Below are 27,853 nucleotides of genomic sequence, written 5' to 3'. Positions count from 1 at the left end.
AGAAAAGGGTGGGGGGGGGGGGGAAGGTCCTGTTTTACATAAATGTCTTTCTACTTTGGCTCTCCAGAGTATAAATTATGGCATGAAATACTGATTTGTTGCAAGGCATGGTTCCGTAGCTTATTTGCTTAACTCCTGCCATATTTTAATGAAAATCCAATTTGATTTTGACAGGTTAGGGTTGTACTTTTAAAGGCAAAGTGGCAGATTTGTAGATAGTGATTCCTTGAAGAGTGATTATAGAGACAGTTGCTTATATAATTACTGCATTGTATGTATGTTGCCAATGTTACATGACATTAAAATCAGTCATTAATCCATATTCTTCTTATCCCCAGTAGCTAAAAACACAGGGAATGAGAAAAGTAGACCAACCACCATGAGAAATAGAATGGGTCCTCGAAGGAGGTCCTGATTGCTGAAGAAAATGAGATACCATGTCTGATAAGAAGGTTGCGCGCATGTATTTCTGAGATTCTGGCATTCCACTTTGCAGATAATTTTCTTATCTAGAATAATTAGGGGTATTTGTTGCTTTGCTGTTTCCGTGTTTTAATGCTGAGCTGCTGCTGCTGTCGCAAAAGTACTGTTTTTCTCTTGGGTATACCCAATACTGGCCCCAGCTCTCAACTGTGCACTGGAGTGTTGCAGCTCATGCTTCTCTGAGCTAAAGCGGCTCTCTTACCAGATCAGGCAGAGCAGGAGGGGCTAAAAATAAAGCATAATAAAGGCTCTTGGAGGTCATGGGTGGTTGCCCTATGTAAAAAGAAGCAGGGATTCTTAAATTAGTTTTATTTTGCAAAACATAAGGCTGTGTAAGTCGAAGAGGGGTTGATCGAAATGCTTAGATTTGGGACAGAAATAATGAGTCTACTGAATCTGTAGTGGTTCTAAATGTGTATAGTCCTTTGCAAGTAGAAGTGGCAAGGTTAAAACCATTGCATGCACTGCATGGCATCTCCAGAACTGGATCCTTCTTGACATGGGAAAGGCAGTGCAGACTTTGACATTAGAGCCCGATCTGAAGCTGACTACAGCCATATGAAAAGCTTCACCAGTCTTTGAATTGATGCTTTAATGAGGTTTTGAGTCATACGGCAGTGACCTGTGTGGACACAGCTGTGCAATGGTGACTGTATCTTTTTAAACATTATGAAATGTGTGGATTAAACACAGAATCTCCCACAAACACACACATGCTTACTCTGCCTATTTTCTAGTTCACTGTGTACAAGAGAAGAATTAAGTATTTAGTAATTTTCCTCTTCTGCAGGTGAGATTACGCTTTCTTTTAAATTACTCTTTTTTAATTAGTGGTTCGGGTGCCTGAAACAACACAGCAAGTTCAAAGGTTTATGTGCAAGGCTAAGCATTTGCTGTGCTGGAAAATGCTCGTTGCTTGGGCAGGTTATTGTTTGAAGAGAGGAAGTTTCAACCACTGTTAATTAGCTTTTGAACAATTTTTTTTTTGTTTCACAATAATTTCTCTGGTGTTTGCTCTGTGCTTAACCAGGTAAAGTAAACATTAAATCTCAATTAAGATTGCTGTACTCATCAAGCAGAAATTCTCAGTAGTATTCAATTCCTCCAGCCGTTGCTTTCGGGAAAGCAATGCTGTTGTTTTGCACGAGGTGGATGCATTCTATGCCTACAGACAGTGGGCAAGGGGCTTTTATCTAGTCCCTTGAATATGGTGAAATATGCTGCAACAGATGTGCTTGTGAATAAAATATTCTAGCGAATTAATTGCAGGCGGGCTCGGGTTGGGTGTGTTGTGTAATGTTAAGGTGTGTCTTTAACATATGGAGCGTGTTTTCTGGAAAGTACAGTACAGCCTAAGAAACCCTGCAGAGCCAGACTCAGCCTACTGCAGTCTTACAAGTAATAGATGGTACTTCGGTGTGTTTTGTACGAACCCCACGGAGAGTGGAAAACCTGAGTGCTTGGAAGGGATCCCTGTATCACAGGGGAATTAATTACCTTAAAAAAATAAATAAGGTGCAATAATGGAAAGGTAAGGTTTTTGTTACTTTAATGAGTAACGGAGGAGGATGAACCCCTCAGCATCCATCATAGAAGAAATGGGAATTGTTGCGATCCCACTTCTTGGAAGCAAAGGTTCCCAAATAGCAGGTGCTTGAGGCTGACAGTGCCCTCTCCTCTCGTCCTGGTGCCCAAGTGCCGGCTCTGGTTTGCCATCTGCACTTGCAGTGGGACCAAACCACGTGGAAGCAGCAGGTGATTTCTTGGTGCTTCGCTGGAAACGCACCCAACGTGGTTGTGGCTGGGGCCGGTCAGAAAGTAACTGGGGTGGGACAGTGGCCGTGCATGTTTCTGCCTGCCCCCGTTGCTGGTGCAAAACCCGGTGCCACATTTCCCTGGGGAAGCTGTGCCTCTCCGAGCCCAGTGAAAATGTTTGCCTTCGTTAGCCAAGAAAGAGGGCTGCCTTGCCATTTGCATTATGGAGAAGAGCCCCAGCTCATTCATATGCAGGCAGCCGAGCCCAGAGGGTTTCAGGGGATGGGAGTTTTCAGCATCACACAAAGTCACACCGGGAAATGCCTGGCCCAAAACGGCATCTCTGCATTTCGTGCTGAAGCTCGACCAGGAATATGCGATGTGTGTCACAAAAAGAGTAATTAAATTCTGTTTTCAGATAAAAGAGAAATAGGCAGAAAGACACAGACTTGTTCACCTGGGTCCTCCATATGTTTTTGGAGCACAGTTTTTGCTGGGGAACCTTGAAGACGTAAGAATTATATAATTTTATCTGTTCAGTGAGCTGAATTATTCATTTTAAATGAAAATATTTATAATCATATGTCAGAAAATAAGTGTGATTTCTAGGCAACTATGCCTAATAAGAACCCTGTGGTGTGAAGTCTAGTCTATGGCTGCTAAATAGTTATCCATCTTAAAGCTGTGCTGGCCTATGTGTATTTTTAGGCATCCTATCAATATTTTATAAAGTGCTGCAGACAGTCGAGGGAGGAAATGTTCTTTTGCAGAGGAATCCAATTTCAGGTTCCCCATAAAATGATGTGGTTTATAGGGTTTGATATCAGATACAAAAACAAGGATGTTGTATAAAATGCATCTGATGTGATCACTGAAGAAACCCCGCTGTGTTGTGAATAATTTGTGATCCTTCAAAGAAAACTAGAAGGGCTCTAAGCAGACCGTGTAGTGATAAATATCAGTCTACATGTGTTCCTATATTGATGAAAAAAAGCTATTTCTTTCTTTTATTAACAACAAGGTCAGATCGGTAGTAAAGGAAAAGAAGACAAACGATCTTTATTGATACTTACGCTACATGTTTAATGGAGAATAAATTTTGCAAGTGCTCGCTATAATTGCATATGCCGTTGCGAGAAGTCTGCCATGTCCAAGTCAGCATCTGGGGATTATAATCACCTCTTGGAGGCTTCGCTCCGGCATTTCCAGAACTCCTGATTTGCGGCATTCTGCAGCGGTGGCATTTGCTGTATGTACATTTTTTGTGTCCGTGAGAACCGCCTAACGCTCAGTCTGCTGCTGTTAGATTGATGCAGGGGATAACAGCCTTCCCGAAGTACAAATTGACACGTACAGCTGAGGTTTAGCTATTAGCATATTCTTATAATGGCAGATTTAACTTTCGGAGCAGAATAACTGAAAACATCCTGCCTGCCGGCGCTCGCCGTGCCCCGTTAAGCTGAAGAAGCACCCGGTCACGGAGGAGGGATGGCAGTAGGTGCGGTGGAGCGATGCTGCTGTGCTTTCTGCTCAATAGCAGATGAGAACCACTGGCCGGGACCCCTGTTGTGGCTTTAGGAAGCAAAATTCTTGTTCCTCTCTGAATACCCATTTGGAGACTATCAGCCACCCCTGCCTTCATGGTGGCTTAGTGCCCACCTTTTCCTTGAGGTGTTTTCCACGTAAAGCCATCATGACGTTGTTCAATCAAAACTGAGCCGTGGGTGCGCAAGGTTTTAGGGGGAAGAAAGTGGTCATTCGCTCTCTGTCCTGCTGGTTTAATGGGAAGCTGTCACATAAAGCTGCAGGTGTGGAGCTATGCACACTAAGGCGACCGTTTCTCCTGGCAGAAATCCTTAACCAAAAAAGGATTTCAGACTGCAAGGAAGGCTTTCATTTCCTTTGTTTTTCCAGTGATAAAACCCATATGAATTAGGAAAATAGCAGCCATCTAATGGAAAACGTGTATTTCCCATTGCCATCCTGGGAAACAAGGATTTTGAGTTCTGTGTTGTTTTAAAAAGCTAGGACTGGGAGCATTTGGTCAATTTTGGGTGTTTACAAGTAAATGGCAGGATAGGAGAGGGCATGACAGCAGGCTTTTGCTTGGGTCTACAGCATTACAGCTACCTGGTATTGTGGCTAATAAAGAAAACAGGAGCCAAGCTTCAAGATTGCAGGAGAAGAAGGAATCATTCAGTGTCAGGGTGTCCCCCATATTATGGGGTGGGAGTTACAGATGGGTTTCCTAGATGTCTTTTCCCCAGTTGGTAAAGCCCCTGGGACTGTGTAGATGTCCATATTTCTGTCGCCTATCAAGAGAACTGTACTTTAAAATGTCAACCTCGTCCTCTCCTCATCTGGGTAGAGAAGAGAAAGAGCAGCTCTGTACATAACTGCTAATTTTTAGTATCAGTTACCACTTGTTTTATTTTTCTGAGTTTAAAAAAATTTAATAAAAAAGCCAAGGGTTGACAGGACAGCCTGTATGCTCTGAAAACAAAGCAGGTACTTCCAGATGGAGCATTAGCATGTATCAAGTGCGTTTTAGAAAATGGCTTTGCTCTATTACCTATAAAAATACTACAGGGAGTGGCTAGCCTACTCCACACATTGATAGATGAGGTTAAGAAGTATGACTTTCATGTGTTGAACAGGGCTCGTGGATTTTATTTCGAGACAAAAAAACCCAAAGATAAATGATTGCTTTGCTCAGAGAGCACTCACACATAGTTCTTTTCTAGGATTTTCATCCCCCCAAATACCTAAGTGTAATTTGCATAAGTAGATATTTTATACCTACTTTAATTCAGACACTGCCAAAAAAGGCTGGAAAGAACAAAGGAGGGAGGCTGCAACGTTTTCATTATGCTGAAGCAAAATATTAAGACATGCTGAAATATGTGTATATTAAGTCAATAGGCTGCAGATACTGGGAAGGAAACGTTAAGGAACTGCCTCACTGCGTATCTGACAGAGTTTAGCAAGAAGCTTTGTCATTTTGGTAAGCAAATGCAGAGCATAGCCAGGTCCTCTGCGGCCTCATTTTATGTAGGGCACTCTCTTTGTACCACTATGGATCTTTCATTACCAAAGACTTTGCTGTGAAATCAAGCATTATGCACTCCTAGGACCCATCCTGTTCTGCTGAAGCAGTTTTAAAAGTATGCGATCAATTAATAAAATTAATTGGGGAATTAAAGAACAGTAGGTTGAAAAAAGTGCTTCTAGCTGGCTGAGTATACGACTTGAGCACCCCAGAGGATCTGGTCTGCGGAGGTAGTTTGTCCGTTTTGTCTGTGAGTTTTATGTTCGTGGATTGCTTTGCTAGACTGAACTAGCTTCCAGCCTAAACCCTCCCAAAGTCTGGGATACTTCGGCTCTGAGGTTTTGATTTGAGGCCTGAAGCTGCCCACTAATATCACAAGCATTGCACAATTGCATTTATTTTTAATCAATGTAGTCAGGAAAATTTCGTTTAGCTGAGCAGTGAAGTATTATTAAATGGACAAAATACATGCAAGGGTGATTCAGATATTTCTGCTTTATCTGCTGCTTGGGCTTTTGAGAATACTTGAACATTGCATTTTCACACCCCTCGTTTATGCTGAATGGTCATAAAATTTTATCTCGATCTGAGTTTTTCTTCCTTTGCTTCCAAATATTAATCTGATCTTAAATCACCGCTATTCAAAGCAGACCCCATTTGAATAATGTATTATGCACAATAATTCAGAAAATTTAATTGGTTGCTTTTAGAATATATTTGTATAACTTTGAATTCATGGAAAAGAGCAGTTTAAATATATAACTGAATGCATAGATATAAAGGGGTTTTCTGAACATGATTAAATATTAGTAACAAAACCTATTCTTCCGTTCCTAGTTATTGGAAGTACATCACTATAAGTAATTTACAAATTTTATTAGGATACGGTAAGCATCAGGCAGTTTATATTTTGGTTATGAACAGCATGCATGAGCTGAGCAGTAGGCTTGAGAGCTAAAATGCGACTGAAGCACGTTCCCACAAATAATTGCTATAGCAACATTGTCATAATGTCTGAGATCTGCCTCCCTTGGGTTCACACCTGAAGTTTTCTTTACCGTGAAACAAAATGCCTTCTCAAGTTGAAAACACTGTGTAACAGTGAGGGTATTGATGGCTTTGGCATTTTTTTTTTTTTTCCAAGTAATTAAATTTCAAATGTTGAGAAGCGTAATGGAACATTAGGGGAAATCGTTTGCTGTCATAGTGTCCATTTATCATGAAATTCAACATCGTGTGGCTCCTTCTATACAATTAATCCCTGCAAATTGGTGTGATCAGGTGAAGAAATTCTCTGTGGGCGGTCTCACCTAACTTGCGGAGTTTTTCCTTCTCTTTGTCTGAGTGCTTAGATGTTACATTAATGTTCTGTAAAAATCAATCAAAATAAGGTTTCAGAGTTGTTATTTCTCCTATTTCACATTGCTGCACATTGTGATGTAGGTTCTGTCTCTGCTTATTAGGAGCCTTTTGACTCAAAGCACTGAAATACAGCCTTGCATACACATCAGCTTTCTTGAGGGACCCTAATAATACAACTTGCATATATGTAATATTTTTATGGCCAGATTCTGGCTTCCAATTCCTGCTTTGTGCTGTTGGATAAAACTAGCAAGGGATGCCCCGAATGGCAAAGGGTGCATCACAGAGCAGCCAAGGAGTACTCGCCTGTTTGGTGTCGTAGTGTAAAACATTCGTGTGTGTCTGAGGACTATTTTTTCTCCTTGAGAGCTGATCCAGGAGGAGAGGGGTTGAACAGTGCTTTGCAGGCAGCTCCTGCACTCCTGTCCCTTCCAAGCAGCTCAAAATCTGTTCCTCTGTGTTGAAGTTTATTATGGATATTAAAGTTCATGATACATGGGTAACGTTAAGTGAAGAGTATTACTCCGTTATCATTATGGTGAACAGAGAGCAACAGATGAAATAATTTCACCCAGGGTCCTAGAGTGATGCAGTCAGTGAAGTCTGAACGGTGACTGCAAAAGGTAGAGCACTGAGGGCAACAGAGGACTTCGATCATCCAAGCAGGCTAATTAGAAGTCTTTCAGCAGGGAGACAAAGGTGAGCAGAGGTTATAAAGAATGGATCTTAGAGTGATGTTAGAAAGAAGAGAGGGGTCCCACGCTCCAAAGGACAGACCTCAGGAGAACAGCAGTGGAGAAGGAGGTTGGGTCCCTTGTGGAAGACCAAAGAATACTAAAGACATGAGAAATCAATGATGGGCAATGTGTGAAGGTAGTTTTATAGCTTTGTTCAAATCTAAGAAATCTGGAGAATCTAGTGGTTACACATTTTTGTAAAGGCATTTAAAAAAAAGGAGGAAGGAAGAAAGGAAAAAACACCTCCCTGTACTAAGGTGCTGTGCTACGCTGCCAAAGGGAAAGAGACATTATTGAAGGTTCCTCAGATTCATAAAAGCTTAAGAGACTTGAACGTGACCCTTCGGAGGCTGTCCGACATGAGGAACTCAGGGCGTGCTGACAATGACAAACTGTCTGGATGCTTGATGTTGAACCAGCGGGAGAAGGACTGAAATAGTCGTATCTAATTCAGATTTTTTCATAGGTTGGTCTGCATTGTTTTGGTTGTGCAGTTGCTCTCCTGACAGCAGTACGTAGCTGTTAGAGGGAAGAGAGCTAAATCTGAGGAGTTGAGGTGTGGTGGAGAATGTTATGCAGTCAGATACATCGAGCGTGTCAGCGTGAGTGTAACGGTTTGCCCTCATAAAGGGTCTGACACATCGTGTTGCTGCCATTACACGAGTATAGATGAACCAGTGCAGTCTGACCGCTGCAACTCCTCCTATTGATGGACAGAGAAAAACCATGGGCTGGCTGGAGGTAGCTTACACTGCCCTCCAAAGCTGCACAGAAAACATCTGGTCTTTTTCCCCAGCATAAATTTATCCACCTGGGAGTTATACCAGTTTTAATTAACTTCATTTTTATCACAATAACATCCCCATATAGACAAGACTGGCAGACTCAGGCAGTTTAATTATAGCCTTTCCTGACATAGCATGCCTATTTAGGGAGCCAACTGAATGTCTTAGTTGCACCAACAAGAACTTTTTCTAGGCTCCCATCGGAGTTTGAGCCTGGGTCTTACGAAATCCTTTTTAGTTTTAAAGAGAAACCTTACACTATCTTTCTGTGTGCGCTCCAATCAACTGAAATTTCCTTGCTTTTGTGCTGTATTTCAACGAATAAAATTATAAGGTGTTATGAAAAGAAATTTAAAAAGATAATTTATAGACTCCTGCCAGAGAATGGAAAGGCCTCATCAAAACATAATGCCATACTGAATAACTGGGGTGTGCATGGATGGTTAATTTCTCACTTTGCATTCTATTTTAAATTCTGTGGCATACTCCTAGTAATTGCTTGTAATGTAATAATGAAGGTGAAGCATCAGACTTTATGTGACTTAATCCAAAAAACCTAAGTTAAAATGATTACCTCACAACAGAAATGTCTTTGGAGTATGTCTCAGAAGCGTGCCATGTTGCAGTCAGAACAGCGATTAGTATGTAGCCTTAAGCACATTCAAGTTTAAGAGAACTCCCTATGGGTTTGGGCTTTCAGTTTTGAACGATATCACAGGAAATGATGGGCCAAATACACAGCTGAACTGTGAACATTTTGTTTCTCTGGAACTGTATAGCTTTACACCAGCTGACATTCAAATATGTTGTTATTAATCTGTACCAGCATGTTATTAAAGATGGCATCAGATTGTGCAGGCACAAGGCGTGTGAATTAAGGCTTCATGTCAGACTCGAGTTCTGGCATCCCCTAATTGTTGGGTGTTCGTTCCCTTTCACACTTAAAATTTTCCAAATCAAATGTTTTGCATGTGGCTTTCCCAGTTGCTTTAAAAACAAACAGCAGAAACGTATTCCACAACGCACTATCAAACTGACGCCCCGAAGCAAACAGCTGGCACGGCTGGAGCCTGTGGATCCACCTTGCAGATCTCTGAGGCTGAGATAACAACGATTAGTAGGAGTCTTAGACTCATGTCCTTTAAGATGATGGATCCTTGTGGACCAGAAAAGTTGAATTCTTTGCTAGAGTGATTAGCAGATAACTGCTGACAGTGGATGGAAAGCTGAAGTCTTGGTGCCTGTTCTGATGGCTACAAACCGGTAATTCTTCCTGCCAGTGGCTGGTCCAGCATCCTTTGTCCTTATCCCAAGCCTCCCCATTCCCGTTGTGCCTTTTAGCTGTCGATGTGCCGCTTTGCTGATTTACTGTAACTCTTTGTCCCCCCATCCTCTCTTCCCTTTGGGATGGTGTGTGTCCCCCCCCAGCCTTACAGTAAGCACAGTGTTTCATTTCTCTTCCCAAATCCTCCGGCAGCTTGTCGCAGTTACCTTTCACATGTTTTTGGCCCTTCATCTCAGTATCCCATCTTGTCATCGTTCTGAGCCTGATTTCCCTCTCCTTCCTACTCAAGTCTGGCCTACTCCTCTTCCCTGCCCAAATGCCACCAGCAGCAGTACGGACAGTGCAGGAGAAATTGTCTCCCAGGTCTCAGTTCCTCTCTTTGGTGCTGGAAAACCACTACCTGCCCTCTGAAGCAAGACCGTATTTTTAGGTCCCATACCCAAATGACCTCCTGTGTGAGCTGCAGTTTTTCATAGGCTGACAACCTACCCATGGGTAGATTTTCATACATGTGATAAAAAAGGGAGGTTCCAGCTTAACAACATGGTTATAAACGATGTCTGCCTGTAAAGAATGTCTCTGCCTGTGTTCCTTTCTTTTGTTTTTTCTTAACTTAGTCTGAGAAGTTATGGAACTGTTTCATTAAAAAGTCTGTGATTTGGTACACCCAGGCCTAAAGAAGTACCAGCGGGGTTGGAATGTATCTTTAAATAGCTAATTTGATAAAACTTAGAGCAATTGCAAACAAGATCTTCAAAATGGGAAACAACGAATCCTAAGTGTAGATATCATACTATTCTATGATGCACATTGAATTCACAGCACGAAAGTAGTGACAGAGAGAAAACTTTTCTTATCCAAATAACAGAGGTTTAGACTTTCTCTGCTTTTTGTTGAAAGTGATTACTTAAGAAGATTGAAGCCTGGAAACAATTAGTGGTATGTAGGTTCTTGAAGGTGAAATGATGCCATCTGAAGCATGTACCACTCCCAGAGCAATCACCTAGAGCATCTCCTAGTGTGCAGAGCATTGCTTTCCTGTAGCGTGTTTTTCACCTAAATTTTGAGTGCCCTTTGTTAGACAGTTATGAAATAAAGGCATCATTAACAAACCCAAATACCTCTGTAACAAATATACACTTTCAGAAACTATCTAATTAACTGTATCTGCAAAACAGTGGCTTTAATGAAACTCTTATTTTAATTGAAAGGCCATTAGGCATTGTCTCTTTCCAACGCACGTGTAGCTAAATCTTGTTAGTATTAACAAATTACGCTTGCAGAACGAAGCTCCGCAGGACATTTCTCTGCCCTGAAAAACTAATATGTTATTTCCTCAGCACTTTCCCCGGTCCTGCCAATGTTGCTCGAGTTTTTAAATTAAACATAACAATAAGGAAATGTTGCAAATTTCTAGTAGTGGAATTAACTGCTAAATATTTGAAAAGGCCGTATTTCAAGGACAGGTTTGTGTGAAGCCAGCTTCAATTTTACTTTCTCTGCTTTGGGTAAACCTGTGTAAGACCTCGATACTGGGTGATAAAATGTAACCAAGAAGCTAGTATCTGGGAGGGAACAAGGTGCACTCTTAGCCCTGTGAAAATTTTAAACTGCAGTGTTTATTATGAAAATCAAGGAAGGAAAGTGTTGGCAGTGGTACAGGTGCTCATTTTTCCTGGAGGAGAGGAAAACTAGGGTTGGGAGAGGGGTACCAGCAGATGCTTACCTGCTCTGACAGACTTAAATGAATTTGCCTTTAGTCAAAGACGTGCTCAAATGAACTTGAAGGGCTTAGTATGGATAGGTCAGTGTTAAATAGAAGACTCCATGTTTTCTTTTTGCTGCTTCTGTCTCTCATTTGTCTCTCTCTCGGGCAAGATGAGATGGCTGGTTTGCCTAAATGGCTAAAAAGCAGTCTGATAGTTTATGCAGTTTTCTACATTTCTTATAAAATTATTATTTTGTACTCTATGCTTTGGAAGAAGATAGGAAAGCTTTTTGCACCCTGAAAATAAGCTGAGTGAGAAGAGGGACTGCGTGTTAGTTGCAGGAAGGTATTCCTTGCGAAGGGTTTTTCTTGCCTTCCTCTCTTTTGAGACCAGTAATAAAATTCCCATGGATATCAGTGGCGCAAAATACTCGTGTGGCACAATGTAATAGTCATGTATACTCACTGTAAGTAAAACTGGCAGTACTGTAACTGTATAAAAAAGAGGGAACGGTGGTTCAACTTAAGTGCCTAACTTTGCTGTATAAGAGAGATTTTAGTAACTAAGTGGTTACAGTCTTTTCTCTAATTTTATTAAGTTTTGTGAAGAATGGGCTTCAACCGTGTGATTAAGTTGCAAAAAAATAGTTTATGTTAGCAGCTCACTGGTCAATTAAAAACAATCTCACTTCTCCACCAAAAGCTCAAATAGTCATTTTTGAAGTCTTTAATAATGCTATGTCTGAGTTTTATGAGATGAATACAAACGCAGTGAGTCTCATATTCCAAAAATTCAACAATCTCTGTACATGTGATTGGTAATACAGAAATATAAATTAAAAGGTTTGCTATCGCTGTTGTAATGTTGCAGTTTAATAAGCACAGAGTCTCTGGGTTAAAAGAAAAAGAACCAGCAAAAGTGTCCACTGTGTTTTGTGAGTTCAGAATTAATGGAGACCAAAATGTTTACTTCAGCAAAAGAGACGGCTAAAAATAAAATGATATCAGAAAATACAAGCGTAATGCCCAGAAATGTTTCTCTCATACTTAGAAGCAAAATTATTTTCTTGCCTAGGAGAAAATAATAGGATTGCATTTCATCATTCACATTCCATTCCATATATTTTAGGCTTAGTGCAAATGTAAAAACAAGCCAAAAATCAAACTGCATTTTGTTTTTCTTGTTCTGTAATGAAGTATGGTGTGTATGAGAGAAGGATACTGATGTTCTGAAGAGAATCTCATAAAGAAAGCACAAGTGACTAATTTTAAGGAGTTGACAGTTTACCTGTCCCTTGTTCTCAAGCTATTTTAGTTAACTGGGGGAAATGAGGATGAAAGAGGTTAGCTGAAGAGAAGAACAGTTTCTGATCAGTATGACGACCCGTGACAGATGCATTTGTAATTGCAGAGTGAAAATAAGAAAAAAAAAGGTGGTTTCTGGAAACCGAAACGTTACACCACTGTGAATCTAAAAGTTAGATGAGAATGAATTGTCACATTACTACTTCTTTCTTCATCCAAGCCGTGACTGCTTTAACAAATGGCACGGTGTAAGTAATATACTAGGCATTATCCAACTGGGTGCCAGTGATTTGTTCGCTGGCACGTGGCATATCGATACCTGCTTTCGAGGATAAAGTTCAGGTCTGTGCCATGTCTCTTCACCTGGGTTTTTCCTCCCGCATGAGAAAGCATTGGGCTAGTTCTGCCTGCCACCTCCCGCAGATTGCTCGGGGGGCAGACCGAGCTGCAGGGTCAGCCGGCAGTTCCCAAAAGCAGGAATATGAGCTCCCATTTCCATCGGCCCCACTGCAGAAGGGAGGAATGGGGCAGGAGGGGGCAAAGGGAGCAGCGTAGACGTGGTACAGAGCTCATACGTTCATTATTGCCAGCCAGCCCCCCTTCCCCAATATCTCCAGCAGGAGGGATGGGAACAGTTTGGTCTTTTTACTGTACCTGTAGTTCTGCATCAATTGTGAGCAAGAGCGTGTCATGCTGTTTTCAGGAAAGAAGTCAAATGCTGGTCTATTCCTCTGGCACTGCAAAACAAATTTAGGTCTTTATCAATGCAAAAGCGTGCACGATGCTGACATGCCTCCTCGTGCAAAACATGTCATCGGGTTTTTATGACAGGAGTTGGCCTTGATGTGAAGGGTGTGAAAGATGCACAGTTCACCCTTCATTGTGGCCAGCACCGTTTTGAAGCATTAGTCCAGCATTCATGGTAACATCAGTCGTTCCCTTTATAAATACCAAACCCTGTCCTGTAACTTAAGACTTGGATCAAGTAACGAAGTGATTACTCCACAAAATAAACCTTCCTCCTCCTGCTGAAAACTGAGAAATGGTAACTCGCATCCTCGATACTCTATCACTGTGTGGTTTCTGCTCGCTCTGCTTCTAAGAACCACAGCTAGTACAGGATCAGCTTGTTTCAAGAAGAGAAGTCCAAAATAGCCCCTGCTGTTACACAGTGAGTGTGGTGTTAATTAAAATAGGTCTTTAAATATGGAAGAGTGGCCAGTGAAAAATACATGGATGGTGATGTGTGCATTTGCATTACTTGCCCAGCAGGGAGAGAAAGAGGGAAGAAAAACAGTGGGTTAATTTTCTAGACAGCAGCTCCCGAAAAGTTTTACGAGGGGAGAATAAAAGTGACATGCATAAATAAAATGAATATAGAAATTGGTTTTGGTCTACATCTGTGAAACCAACATTATTCATGTGTTGCAGGAGGTAAGGGACATGACCTGATAGGAAAAGAATTGGATTATTCACTTATTTTTAATTAGTAATACTTCTATTTTTAAAGATTAATGCAGAGTGCTGCCTGGCTAGCTGTCCAGGTAAAAAGTTGTAGATTTGCCAGCATGTGGATTTTCTCAGCTCTGCTTCTGCTTTTTTCCAGATGAGATAAACGGCTCTAAAACTGTGACCAAAGCAATTAACTTCAAATTCGGAGCTTAAAGGAAAGCCATGCAGTTTTATTGACATTATTTTACTATAAATCCTTTTCTCAAATATATTTCCGCTCTTTGTGGTAATTTTGCCCATGAGAATTTAGATGTTTGGAAGGAGGAGGGGAGCTGGCGAAGTAATACAAAGGCTGCTCTGCATGGAAATAATACTGTGGGTTATAAGGTTGTTACATGGAAAGATAGACTTTCTGTACTTTACGTAGAGAGGTGGAGGCCAGAAGCGAGGTTATTGTGCTTTGCTGTGTGGGGCAGCTGTGTTCCCGTCACCGCCGAGATTCGGGGACAGAGCCTGGAGGTGGCCTGCAGGGCATCCGAGGCATTGCCTTGAACTTTTTACCTGCACCTCCGAGTTTAATTTCTACAACATTGGTTTCATTAACTGAAAGGCCTTATTGTGTTTGGTTATTATATCCCAGATGTTTCTTTTTTTTTTTTTTTTTTTTTTTTTGTGAGGGGAACTTTTTTATCAAGGCTTTTGCTTTCTCCCAGTGTCAGACACTGACTGATTCAAGAAATAACATGATGGTATTAATTAGATGAGAGCCAGTTTTGAGAGCGTTTCGATTTTCAGTTAGTGTATTTTCACATTACAGGGCAATAATATGTCAGCAGTTAATAAAAGATGTAATAAATATTGTGTATATGCTTGAAATATTAGCATTTTAATATCCATGTCCAGAAATAACATTTTTCAGTAGCACGACGCCGAGGAAATACTTTTCTTATGTGGGTGGACGAGCAGTAATTGATGCACATGTACTTGTTTGACCTATAGCAGGTTAAATACAACTTTAGAGGCAGTTGCCTGAACAGCGTGTCATCTAGAGCTGATATTACTGCTAGATCACTATAGCATCTTTCTCAGCAAACTGCTTCATGCAATGGGAGGTTATTAACACCAGGGAGAAGCTAGCTGAAGAGTACGACTGATTAATGTGACATATTGAAGTTTCTTTCTACAACTGTCTCAACAACCAGTCATAGAGATCTGCTTCATACACAGAAAATTAAATTTAAATTTAAATGCTGGCTAGAAAATTGTGTGGTTAATCCCATCCCAAAAAATGAAATTTGATTTTTTCTACATGAATTCTCTTGTGATTTTTCATACCCTGTTGGTTTCTACCAACATTCCCATTGGTTTAGGTTACTTTATTTCTCCCTTTAAGAGAAAAACGGGGGAAAAAAAGGAATATACGCAAGGGGTTGGTTTTAGGAAAGCCCCTCACTGCCTCAGAAGTTAGTGTGTCCAGTGCAAAAGTACAAAATGACTGCTCTAAGCTCCCTGCTGTAACCATTGCACAAACTGCATTTTTAAGGGAAGGTTTGCCACAGCTAATGAAGAAGATAGTAGTGTATATCTGTTGTTTTTTCAAAACCTTTGTTTATACCATGGCTCTAGCTATATGTACCCCTCTGCTAAGGTGAAGAGACCTCTGTGTTTAAATATCCATTGGAGCTGATTCTCTCTCAACTAAATGGCAAGTATTTGAATAAGCTTCTTCTCGGGAGGAAAAATGAAGTAGTGTAAGCAGAGACAATAACCGAGCATTTCAGAAGAGGGGAAAAGGAGAATTAGAGGTTTCATTTCCTAGTCCTACCTCTGAAAGTATGTTTTCAGACAGTCATTTGTAACAGTCATTAAATTCTTACCCATTGATCTTCACATAATCAGGTCTGTTGATATCGACTCCCTTGTATCTTGGCCATCCCCTTTTATCGCCTCATCCCCTTTGCTCCTGCGACCTCACCATTAATTTCTCCCTTTCTTTCTTACTTCCTCTCCCAACACAACCGCGCTCCCTCCTCCTGTGCCTTGGCACTCGGGCTGTTGGTGCTGTCTGCCTCTTCCCCTGCCGCTCCGGCTGTCCTCACCTCTACGCTCGCCGCTCGGCGTTTTAAATATCCCGACTTTCCTCGGCGGGGCTTGCAGCCTCGGCAGCGCTCTCCAGGCACCATCTGTTCCCAGCATCACCTTGGCCAGTCGCGGGCTCCTGCCTGGCTTTTCTCTGCCTCCTTTCTTCCCGACCTTCCTTCTTGCCCTCTTGGAGCATCATTTTGGAAGATTTGCTAGATCAGAGCCTGCGTAACCGCTAGCGCTTACCAGTAGCAACCGCACTTGACCCTTCTCGTCCTCTGCTCCCTCCTCTCCTCTCACACTCATTTGTTGCATCTGGTCCGAAATCAAACTGTAAGCTCCTCAGAGCAGAGCTTTTTCCTTCCAGCTGCCTTTAACACCAAGCACTACAGTGCCTGGCTGGTATCATTAAGTGCCAAAGCTGTACAAATCAATAAGAATAGTTTTGATTACACAGTTGAAGTTCTCATCTAAAATAATTTAAACATTAGTCACAAGCAGTTATGCTGTTTATAATTCATACAATAATTTAGGACTGCTAGTTTTTAACTGTTGTGTAATTTGGATTTACTTGCAGTTCTCATGGGATAAAGTATATTATTGAACAAGAAAGGAATAAACTATACTCAGACTAGCTGTAGGGTGCTGTGATTTAACGGAGAGCTGGTGGAATACTACAAGAGAAAATATGCAGGAACCATTATACTGTTAATGAATGCACAATTCAGATTGGTGATTTAATTTTTAGATCATATTCCTCTGGTACCCTCAGGTATAAGAGGCTTCATACATAAAAACTGAGTAAGATGGTATGTATTTATGCCTAGTCATGCAAAACCTGAATAATAATTACCAAAAAAAATTACTTTCCCGTATTGTTTGTTCATTTGCAATTATTTTTTTTAATGACATAGCATTCCAGGAGCACTATTAGAAGGGCACAACCATAATTGCTGGTACCAGTTTTGAACCCACGGTAGTAGCCTTTGAGGCAGCTTGATATTTATCCATAGCTACAGACTGTCACTGTATTTAAGCCATGACTACAGCGACATTTTTTGATCTGGCCAGGAGCTTTCTTGCAAAAGTCACCATTTCCTTCCTCAGGCAGGGTGGCAGATTGGTGATATTTTAAACTCTCTTGGCTGAGGAACAAATCCCAAAGTCCTTATTTTTGCAAGCAGACCCGACTGATGCGCAAGACCTATTCTTGCAGGGGCCACACCCATGAATAATTGTCAGAAACGACATTATGCAGTGAATTCTAGCTTTACAAAATGTGATTTTTTTTTTGTCCATTTTTTTATATTGGCACATTAATTGCAAGCTTTTTCTACCATCCTTTTTCTGAAATGTGAACAGATGTCCAACTTTTTAAGAAGCCACATATTACAATGGACTACATTTTAAATCATACAACTACATCTGCAGAACGAATCTGAAAAGCTCTGAAAATACGCGAAGAAAAGAAGATGCAATCAAAAGAAATTCTGCCTGGCCTTCCAGGTTGTACACCTGCTATTTTAATATATTTTTTTAATCTCTTACAACTAAAGTATCGCTTCTTAAATGAATTTGAACAACTCGCCCAAGAGACGTTCTAATCCGATCGTGTATTATGATGATACCAGTTGGATGTTATCCTATTAGGCACTCACTGTAAATAAGGGATTTTCCACTGACTTTTAAATCCTTGATTAATGAGAATGCTCAAAGCAGTGTCCTGTAAATTAGCCATAGTGCTAGCAACAATTGCAATTCACTTAGGAGAACTGATGTGTTTCAAATCTTCCCATCCAAATTAAAAAGCATGAGGAAAAGATAACGTGCAGTAAGTAAAACATATTACTCTGCCTCGCGTTATTTATCTGTACCCCACGGCTGTCTGAGACCCTTAGGTCTAAATCCTGCTCTCTGTTCAGGTAAATTCCTGTCAGTCAGAGCTCTTCTGGAGAAAGGACTCTGGTAGGTGGCCCATAGTATTTCCTTAATTTATGTATTCTTTGTATTCTCTAGCGTTTTAGCTAATTCTTAATCCTATTTTAAATTGTGTTAAGTAGTCCAATGGCTTTCATTTGTAGCTCGGTCACTGCCATCTCACTTGCCTTTCACAGCTCCTTTGCCTTTTTTCTGATAAAAATATGTATGAGTAGCGGGAAAGAGGTATTTGAGTTTGGAGAAAGGGGAGAATAGGGGGAGGTTGTGACACATCTGTTAATTGATACTTAAACTGGAATTCTTCCTGACATATTTTTCTGAAGAAAACATTTTTCACATCATCTTACCACTTCCCTTCTTATTCAAATACTGATAGTTGATTTATTGCTTGCAACAAAATTAGTTTTGTATCTAGTATTGACTTTGAAACATACATTATTTCCTTTAATACTCTGAGACATTAATGAGGTCTTTCTTGACATGCTATATTCACATTTATTTAAAGTACTATTCATTTCTGTACCCATAATATACATGCACTTTTATCAGTCAAAAACATCCCTTTGTTCTTGTAGAAGTGCGAATACTCTTTCCGTAGACTGAAATTAGTGTCACTTTATAAAGACAGTTTTGACGCTCCCTCTTACAGGTAACTGAGCACAGTATCTCTCATACATTAAAATACTTAAAGTGTATGATTTTTCCACAGTTATTTTCTGGTAATTTTAAATGCACTGCGAACTGTACAAAAAGTAGAGTTGCTTAAAGTGAACTCTGGCCATGCTATCCTATATCAAGAATAATCAGAGACACTGCAATAATTCTATAAATCTATCTGATCATTTCACCTCAGTTTGCTCAAGTTACAAGGGTTACTCATCCATGCGGGTACCAAAGCACCCTTAAAAAAAATTCCAGTTAGACCAGTATATCTCACAGGCCATCATTTCTTGCTATGACTATTACGTATGCCTGTGATCCTCTCTGTTTAACGGTGTTTGTGTACAGTTCCCCAGTGATCAATTGGTAAATGTTCAGAATTCTGGCTGCAGGTCATAAAAGTATAGTCTTCTCCAGTGTTATGGGCAGAAGGAAAAATATGACAGTGTGGTTTCACTGACCAATTTGAAACTGTTTCAGAGATGCACGATACCTTTTTTTTGTACTTATTAGTACTTTTTTATACTTATTCGTTGTGTTTTTTACAGTACAGAGTTAACTTATTAAGTGCAGTCTTTATTGGTTCTTCCTGGTTGTTTATTTTTTCTTTGTACTTTGGGAAAAACATAGGTGCTTTTCCACAAAGAGACTAAGATATTGATTTTCAAGCTTAAATGGTTGTATTCTGGGGAAAAGAAGTGGACATTAGCAATTCAAGATGACGTTTGCAGCTGGCTTTTGTTATAACTCTGTTTTTCTACATGGCAGAAAGAATGGACAGCTAGGATACTTTTTTTTGGTCTTTTTAACTCTCATTGCAAATCTGCCAGCTAATTTTGGCAACATTACAGATTTATAGAGTGGTTTCCCCCAGCTATAAATTTTCTCAGGTATGAGGAAAGATCATTTTTGTGATTATGGCATCAAACTGTGACATAACATAGCTGTTGTCTATAGCCTTTTTGATTACCTTCAGCAAGTTACTTCATTCTCTTATGCCTCAGTCTTCTACCTGTAAAATATAATATTATTATAATAGGCTTTTCTTTGTTATGCCTCACATAGTAATGAATGTATTCCTGTATCACTTTCCTACTTCACAGAAGTGCTGAAAGCCTATGTTCATTAATATTCTTGAAGCATGACGAAGAAAAGCCTATTACTGTAATATGCTTTGCTTTAAAACTTCAGTTAGAATAATAATGATAAACAACGTTGGTTAGGCTTTGGCCCGACTGCACAGAAATAAAACTTTTACATGTTCCGACTTAAACTGATGAAGGAAAACTTTGATGTATTTTATGTCCCTCCTCTGTACTCGTGCAGAAAAAAAATATAAAGTTTCACATTCACTGAAATGGGTTGTATCTCCTCGTTGGAATCTGTATCATACAGCCATCCAAGAATGGCTCTTTGCCTGCTGTATCCTTAGCCTCTTGTTTCAATATGATGTAGTCTTTTTATTCTCTCCGTGTATTTCCTTCAGTGAGGTGAACAGAAGCTTGAAATGGACAGTTATGAAACGTCTTGCCCATAGGAAAAGCTTCTTCCTAACCTTATTAGTAATTGTTTGAGAAATGACCAGGAGCATGACAGTTTATATTTCCCTGCTATTATTTCCCCTAATAACTGTGGATGTTCTTATTACATTTCTAAATGACTGTTCTCAGAGGTGGCTTGAACAGAAGGTATTTCATTTTATCAGGTTCAGATTGATTGCCTCAGTGTTTCATTGAATATCTCCTTGTTCGTGTACTGCGGTAGATACGATATAGAAGATAGATAAGAAGCAGTAGATAGGAATCCCTGGTTTCTTTTCTTTATAGCATGTTGTATCGTACATCCCCTGGTTTGCCTCCTTCATCTTGATTTATTTGATTTCTTTATACAAAGAACTGTCCAAGCTCATTTTGGACAGACGTTCCTAGAACCCCTTGGACCTAAAGACAGCACTTGGGCAATACTTCACTTATTTAAGAAAATAAGAGGTTTTCACTTATTTAAGAAAATAGGATGATACTTTCTAACAGTGCATATATCTATTATTGTTTTCTTTCCTTGACTTTCTTTTCATTAAATAGTTTTCAACTCAATGAGAGTCATGTTTGCTTCTTTTCCTTTTTTTTTTGGCTCTACATCTGAGAAAGCAAGCGCAATTAATGGAGAAAACATCACTACGTTTCTGGTAGTTTTAACAGCTGCAGGCAGTTCAATATTTTGACTTGGTTTTTTAATGCTTTCAGTGTTTTCAGCAATATTATAGTAGAGATATTGGAAATAAAGAGGGAAGACCAGCAGCCCCAATATACATATCCTATCCTTCTACTTTCTGTTCTTATTACAGAAAAATATTAAAATGTTTAACTGCCTGCACTGGATATCTAACATAGTTCTTCTAAAAACTGACAAGTGCAAATTGAATAGCAAAGTCCCATTTATACCGAGTTGGAGAGTGTCACTGTGGCATTATATATTAAGTTTGGAATGCTCTGGGCCTTGCATAAATCTGAGCAATAAAAGAAATACCAGTGAGAATCTTACAACATGTTCAGTCAATTAAAATATATCTATTTGACTTTTATTTTCTTTGCAGACCACAGATGACATCCTGGTGGCCTCAGCTGAATGTCCGAGCGATGACGAGGACATTGATCCCTGTGAGCCGAGCTCAGGTGGGTTAGGTTAGTCAACTTTTTTATTACCTTCTTTTATTTCATATTTGCATGCTTCAGTCCCCCGGGATAGTCCTTTCTTATATAGCAGGGAGAAGTTGAATTGGGGCCATTCTACATATGGCAGTGTCAGCAGAGAGGGAGAGTTTGCTATACATTTTTCAAAGACGATGGGAGCACATTGATAGTCATGATCTGAGCAAAGTTATAGCTTGACTGAGGACCTGAGGCGGAGCAGGAAGGGCATTCCAGGGCCACTGCAACTGGGTTGTCGTGACAAAGAACGGGCAACTTCATCTGGGAGAAAGATGTTGCAATTGTTTGTGCCTTAAGCATTCCCCCCAAATAAGATAACAGTGCCATATTTCAAAGGTCATATCATGTCAGTAGAGTTCATTTTGAATTACTGATTATGGTATGAAATACTGTATAGATAGTAAAAACCTGAAGACATGGAATACAACAGTCTCAAATTTCAAGTTGTTCTATGGCTTTTTTCCAAGCCAAGACTATTCAGAGTGTATGTTTCAGTTCTGATTAGAAAGGAAAAATTTTAACTTTCTAGTATTTTCCATGGAACAAAAACTTTGTAGTATTTTGGCCATGTCTTTCCTACTCCCACTGAATAATGGAGATTTGGTACTAATTTTTCTCTGTGATATCATTTCCCATTTACCTTCATATTTAATTAAATACTACATACTTTCTTTAAAAGCTGGATGTTTATCACAGATGTGAAAGGAATGCAAAACTTCGTAATAGCAATCTGAAAAATTATGTTACTCTGTAACCTTTAAAAAAAATCCCAGATAATCCAATGAATTGCTCCTGCTTTCTTTGTTGGCTTGGGTTAACTTTCACCTTCTCGGAGTGAACAGCTTGTGGTACCATATATATCTCAGTTTTTCTTTCACTTGAATTCTGTGCTATTTGGTAGCACGCCTACTGTCAGTTGTTTTAGGTAATTTGGTAATCTTCAGTACTTGCTATAATACTTAATAGTAAAAGAATTAAGATCAGTTTGTTGTGCAGTAACATATTTCGTTCAAGTAGGAATCAATTAAATTTGAGACTAGTATATTAATGCAAATGACAACTAAGAGCCATCTTGGTACAACACCCGAATCTGGAGCAGGTGATATGTCCACATAGCCTTAAGACAAATGAAATTTTGCTTCACATGCAGATGCATGGTTTCTTTTTCAAGTCACGTAGCCTATTACCCACATGCAAGAATTATTTATTTAAATTTAAGTAAAGGCAGAGACATTTATGACTTGTCTCAGTGTTTGATGGAGCTGCAGGGTGGCATTTGAGCTCTTCCAGGAACCAAGATATTTATAGATTTTATGAGAATACTTTGGGGCTGGTTTCTTTTGCTTTCCAATAAAATGATTTCAGAGTGGTTTTCAAAATGCCACAAGATGGAATGACCATTCTTAACACTGAGCAGCAACAGGTACAGCTGCCTTACATGTTTTTATATCTCTCAAGAAGACGTTTCACTTGCAGAAGTCCCAGACTTCAAGATATTTAGGAATTGTGATAAGAATTCAGTTTTTGAAAGTTTGAAAATTAATTTCCAGGATCTTTTTTTTTCTGCTCTTTCCTTCTCATTTTCAAATTCTTGAGTTTAACGAGACTGTCTTGTCCAGTATGACTCAGTGCAGTATCTCATATTGGTCTGAGCTCATTCATGCCAGTTGCTTCCTTGCTTTAGTTAACTTGGGCAGTGCTGCTCACCAGATAAATTGGCATTTACCTGCTGTAAATGTAGATAATTTTAATTTCTTTTTTACATAGCACTAAAAAATTTCCCAAACCCTCTGAGAATGCAACTGTTGTATTAGAAATGTATTTGTATTGTCTCAGCCTTACAACTTCCTGAAAGCCAATGAAATTTCAGAATAATTCTTCTCTGAGGTTGTTTTCAAATTCAGATCTGGGGCTGCAACGTTTGGTAGTCCTGGAGCCACGTGCATTCATTTAGCTGGTAGGTGCAGGAATGGGAGGAGTGAATGAAGCTTTCCAGCAGATTATAATTTCTGTCCCAGCTATGGTCCAGAAGAGGAATGTGAATGTTAGTCTTCCTGCAAAACATTGCCATTAGCTTTACATCCTGGTGTTTAGCTTTCCTGCTTTAGCTTGTCATTCATCACTCAGCTACACTTCTCATTTTTCTTTATTTGCGAATGGTTTTGCTGTTTCGTTTCTTGGATCCCAGCTGCTACTGCTTTTTTAAAAAAAGTACGGATTGGCAGAGGAATTATGTTCTCCATAATCCCAATTGTCTGGATCATTTTATCTGTCATTCTTCACATCGAAATGTCACTTGTCCTCCCACTCTCAACTCTTAAAAGCTATTAATTTGCCTCCCTCTTCATTGGCCTTGTCCTTTTCTCATATCTGAAACAATATGAACCAAAGGGGTTACTGAAGTCGTAACTTCTAGCATATCTGTCTCTCTGTAAGCTGTTTTAGTCTTAGTCACTTTGTCTTATGAATACGCTTTCTCCATGAATAGTCTGGTAGGCACTGCTCCATCCCAATAATCCTGCAGTCTCCATGTGGATTTGAGCTACTCCTAACAGTGGGCTGGAACTTAAGGGAGAGAAGCATAATATTGTTGACAGTGACAGATTAATGTGGGTAGTTTTTTTTTTATTTTTCAGTTAATATAGGCAATACAAAAGGATATGTCCCTCCATTTAAATTCTTCCCATGGTTCAGTTCAGCTTTTTCCCCTTTTATCCTTTTCACAAACCAGAGTTGCTTCTCCACAGGTACCCCTCAACATCCTCACTGATGCTAGTGAAGCTTGTGTTTCCTAACAGATACGTCTGGGAGGCAGAATATATGATGATTAGGACAATTAGTTACTATTGGGTTTTCACTTCAGAGGCCATAGTCTGCGATCCCATTAGATTTCTTCTCTTGCTGCCTGATGGTCAGTCAGCAAAGGGATCCACCCCAGCACAAGAGATGATGCTCTCAGAGCTCTCAGGTCAACATTCTTCTAGCAAGAATACCCTTAAGGGATGGCCAGAGCCCATTCGGTTTTATTGACACAGCCATAACTGTACATTTCTGTGATGATTGCCCATAATATGCCTATTTCTAACCAAAGTTCTCAGCTCAAAACAAAAGCCTATTCAACAAACCGTTTGAATATGGTAAGCCTATATATTGTAGAAAATACCGATTATCTAGATTTTATTGATTAGCAAAAATTATACTTAAAATAGGGCTTCTTTTCTAGGATAAATATGTTGCAGTTTGTAGCGGCTAATAAGTCTCGGTCTGCCACCACCAGCTTTGCTTTCTGTGCACCTGTCTTCTAAATAATAAATGGAAAGATGCAATTTGCAACAACTTTCATATGGGACATAAAAACGTAGACCAGATTAGGAGCTGCTAAGCAGCAATCCCATCAACTTGTCTGGAACATAAAGTCACAAAAATTATAATTGCAGATTTCATTGTGGTATACAAACTGCTAAATGTGCCGTAATTGGATGAAGTCATAACAAATTTATTAGCATGCAAAACTTAGTCAACATATTTTGTTTGCATTATGTTTTGTATAGGAAGGCAACGCGTATTGCTTTCACAGTCTCTCCACATTCCCCTCTCCTACTCTAAATACTAATAACAACACAAAGAATAATGATGATGATAATAATAATAAATAATAATAGTTTATGTTTCCTCACCTTCATGTTACAGAGGAAATAATAAAGCCTTTTCACTTTGTAGACAAATTATGTAAAATGTTAGTGGAAACCTATCCAAAAAAAAGGACCTGAGATGATTTACTGGTTTTACGTGAAGAGTTATAAAACTGCAGGTGGACAAATGGCCATTCTCCACATCAGGACTGCTGTTCCTGCCCTTCCTGAGCTCTGTACAGAGCTCTGATTTCTGCTGAGTTTCAGTGAGCATTTGTGCTACACAGCTTATTTGTTCCAGTTACATTGGGCTGGTATTTTATTTGTTAGCTATTATCTAGCCACTTCTGTGGCTATTGAAATGTTCCAAAATGCGGAGAGGTCCAAACTGGGTCAAATGAAGTGAAATTATTGAGTTTAATGGCAGGGAAATCTACACCACAGAAAAAGTCTTACAGTTTTTGACATACGCACAAACAATTCTTTTTCTGCAACTTACAGTTAAATCCTTCTCAAACTCGGGACTCAACAATGGTTTAAGATAGAAATTAGGTTGAAAACCTCTCCTGATGGCCCCAGCAGAAATGGGATGGATAGACGGTTTGGTATTTTGAAAGCCAGAATATATGGTATTCGCTGGTCTTGGAAGTTTTAGCAGAAGACAACCTTCAAAGTAAAAAAAAGGGTCTTGTAGAAACAAGCTTTTTTCAGGTTCAAACCAGTGTCTTTCTACCAACAGAAGTTCACGTGCTGCAACCAAAGAAAATACTTCATCATCTCTTGGTCAACATTTGTCTTGCAGCTCTTGGGTTCCAGTTCCCAGGACAGTGCTTGATTGGTTTCAGATCTTCTCCTGTACTTGTTCTGTAGGTAAATAGGATAAGAATAGTCAGGACAGAGTTGTGGTGCATACCAACTGGTAGCGTTAGTTACCTTTCTTAGCCCTGATTCTTGATTCTGAGGGAGAAATGGGATCAGTTATTTTCCTACATTATTAAGTAAGACTCAATAATAGGATACATGCTTTTGGACTGATCTTTGAGCATGTGTTGATTTTCCTACATCTTCGTCAGGCTCATTGCATTGCAGAAGACAGCTGGCAACAGTCCGAAATCTCCAAAGCATCACTATAGCCAAGAGAGAGCGAACAAACCACTACTTAAGATGACTCTTACAGTTCAGTCACTGCTTTGGGGAAGGCTTTGTCCTGTGAGCAGAACAGCATGGGGCTTCGCATGCAAACTGCTTCCTGCATATGTACGTCCCCTGCTGGGTGATAATGTGTATTGGATAGATGGAGATAGCTAGGAACCATACGTTCTCAAGCGCTTTGTGATGGTTTAGGTTTGGTCCCAGCATTGATACCTATTTTTCTAATGGGGAGAGCTGTGAAATGTGGTCTGCGAATGATTTATGCTCGTTGTTAGAAGTTTTGCTCTTCTTTCCCTGTCACAAATTATTGCACTGTATTCCTGGTGCGTCTGGCAGCAAGATAACATTGCAGTAGGAGGTGAAGTGACTCCTATAATTTATACATCACTGCAAGTGCCCTATTTAATGCACTTCGTGGAATTCATTGTGCAAGGAGCTGAAACAAAGAAAAATAAAATTACAGTTAGTTCATAGGGCTACTGTGTTCATTATGGCTCGAGACATAAAGGGAATATTTGTGCCTCAGTCCAATTATCCTGTAGTTCTGTATGTGTTTTCAGTACTAGCTGGGTTGTCTTGAATCAGCCTTTTGAAATGCTTAGCTAAAATACATATAGATGTGTCTGTATGAGCTACTACAGGGTGAAAATTATGCTTTATTTACAAACTTAGAACTTACCATGTCTATACATAGAGGAAGGGAGGGGCTTCAGATATAGATTAGTTTTTCTATAATTGAAGTTAAAATAGTTGTTAAGGTTCTTTAATATTTTTATAAGTTAAAAGCCCCCCCCAAAGCAAAAGAAAGCAAATGTTGCATATTTCCAAATCTTTGTATTGTGAACTGAACCACTTCTTCGTCAATAGACTGAGCTTTTAGTGTCTGTCGCTGTGAGTTACAAATATGGCATTTCTCATTTGAATTTGATCAAAAAGATTTTTTTTCTAAATTATCTAAGAAAATGAGGTTAAAAATGGTGATTGATCCATTGTACCAACACTGATCTCTACTCTTTGCCAGCCACGCCATTGAAACATGGGAATACTGAGTAGAATTGTAGCTTTTCAGCCAGTCCTAAGGATTTTCATACATTCCCAGTGTTGGGAGCAGCTGAAAACAGTAGCATGTGCTGAAAGGAAGGGTTTTCTTTCACTCTAACTGATAATTTTTCAGCAGTTTAGAGAATTCTGACTCCTCAAATGCATTCTGTGTAATTTTGGTGGTAGTGGTGGTGTTCACACTCTTACACATCCCTTTGTGTAACCTCAACTGGTACAGGGGATTTGTGTTCAACATGAAGTTATTTTAAAGTTTATTTTTTAAGCACACTTTAAGACAAAATGCAGCTACTGTTAGCTAAACATGCCTTTTAAATGTGAACAATTAAGTAGATACTCCTTGCTGAACATATGCAATTCAAAGAGAACTTTAATACATAGCCTAGAGATGACAGCACAGGCTAATGCTTTCTAGCATGTATTAATTGCAGTCACAGCGATATGAACATATCAGAAGGCAGAATATCGATGGAAACTGGGGAGCTGGCTTTTTTCCTAAACATAATGGTTTTCTATCAATGTAATATTAGCGGCTCACTATGCTCGAAGACTGGTAAGAAATATCGACATCAGGTTGCTATAAATCATACAAAGCTCTCTGTTAACTTGCACAAGACCTTCTCCACTGGTGCGTAAATGATGAACAGTTTTCCTTGCGTGTGAACTTTGAGGGTGTATTCATATTCCACGCGTATTCTTGC

General features: G+C 39.6%; 1 protein-coding gene across 2 annotated transcripts in view; it reads left to right on the top strand.

Annotated features, from left to right (window-relative positions):
• The window catches only part of NRXN1 (neurexin 1), a 468,961-nt gene that overhangs the window by 427,431 nt on the left and 13,677 nt on the right, over window positions 1–27,853 (top strand). Inside the window, exon 16 of one of the 2 annotated variants that reach the window (XM_010577779.1) lies at window positions 21,195–21,273. In XM_010577779.1, coding sequence (XP_010576081.1) covers window positions 21,195–21,273 — 79 coding nt within the window. Of the gene's footprint in view, window positions 1–21,194; window positions 21,283–27,853 lie in introns of both variants that reach the window. The other variant, XM_010577780.1, reaches the window with a different exon arrangement.

Source organism: Haliaeetus leucocephalus, unplaced genomic scaffold (assembly GCF_000737465.1).
Source record: "Haliaeetus leucocephalus isolate CR32 unplaced genomic scaffold, Haliaeetus_leucocephalus-4.0 Scaffold577, whole genome shotgun sequence".
Lineage (NCBI taxonomy): Eukaryota > Metazoa > Chordata > Aves > Accipitriformes > Accipitridae > Haliaeetus > Haliaeetus leucocephalus.
The sequence above is the reverse complement of the archived record's forward strand: the minus strand, read 5'-3'. Positions and strand labels throughout refer to the sequence as shown.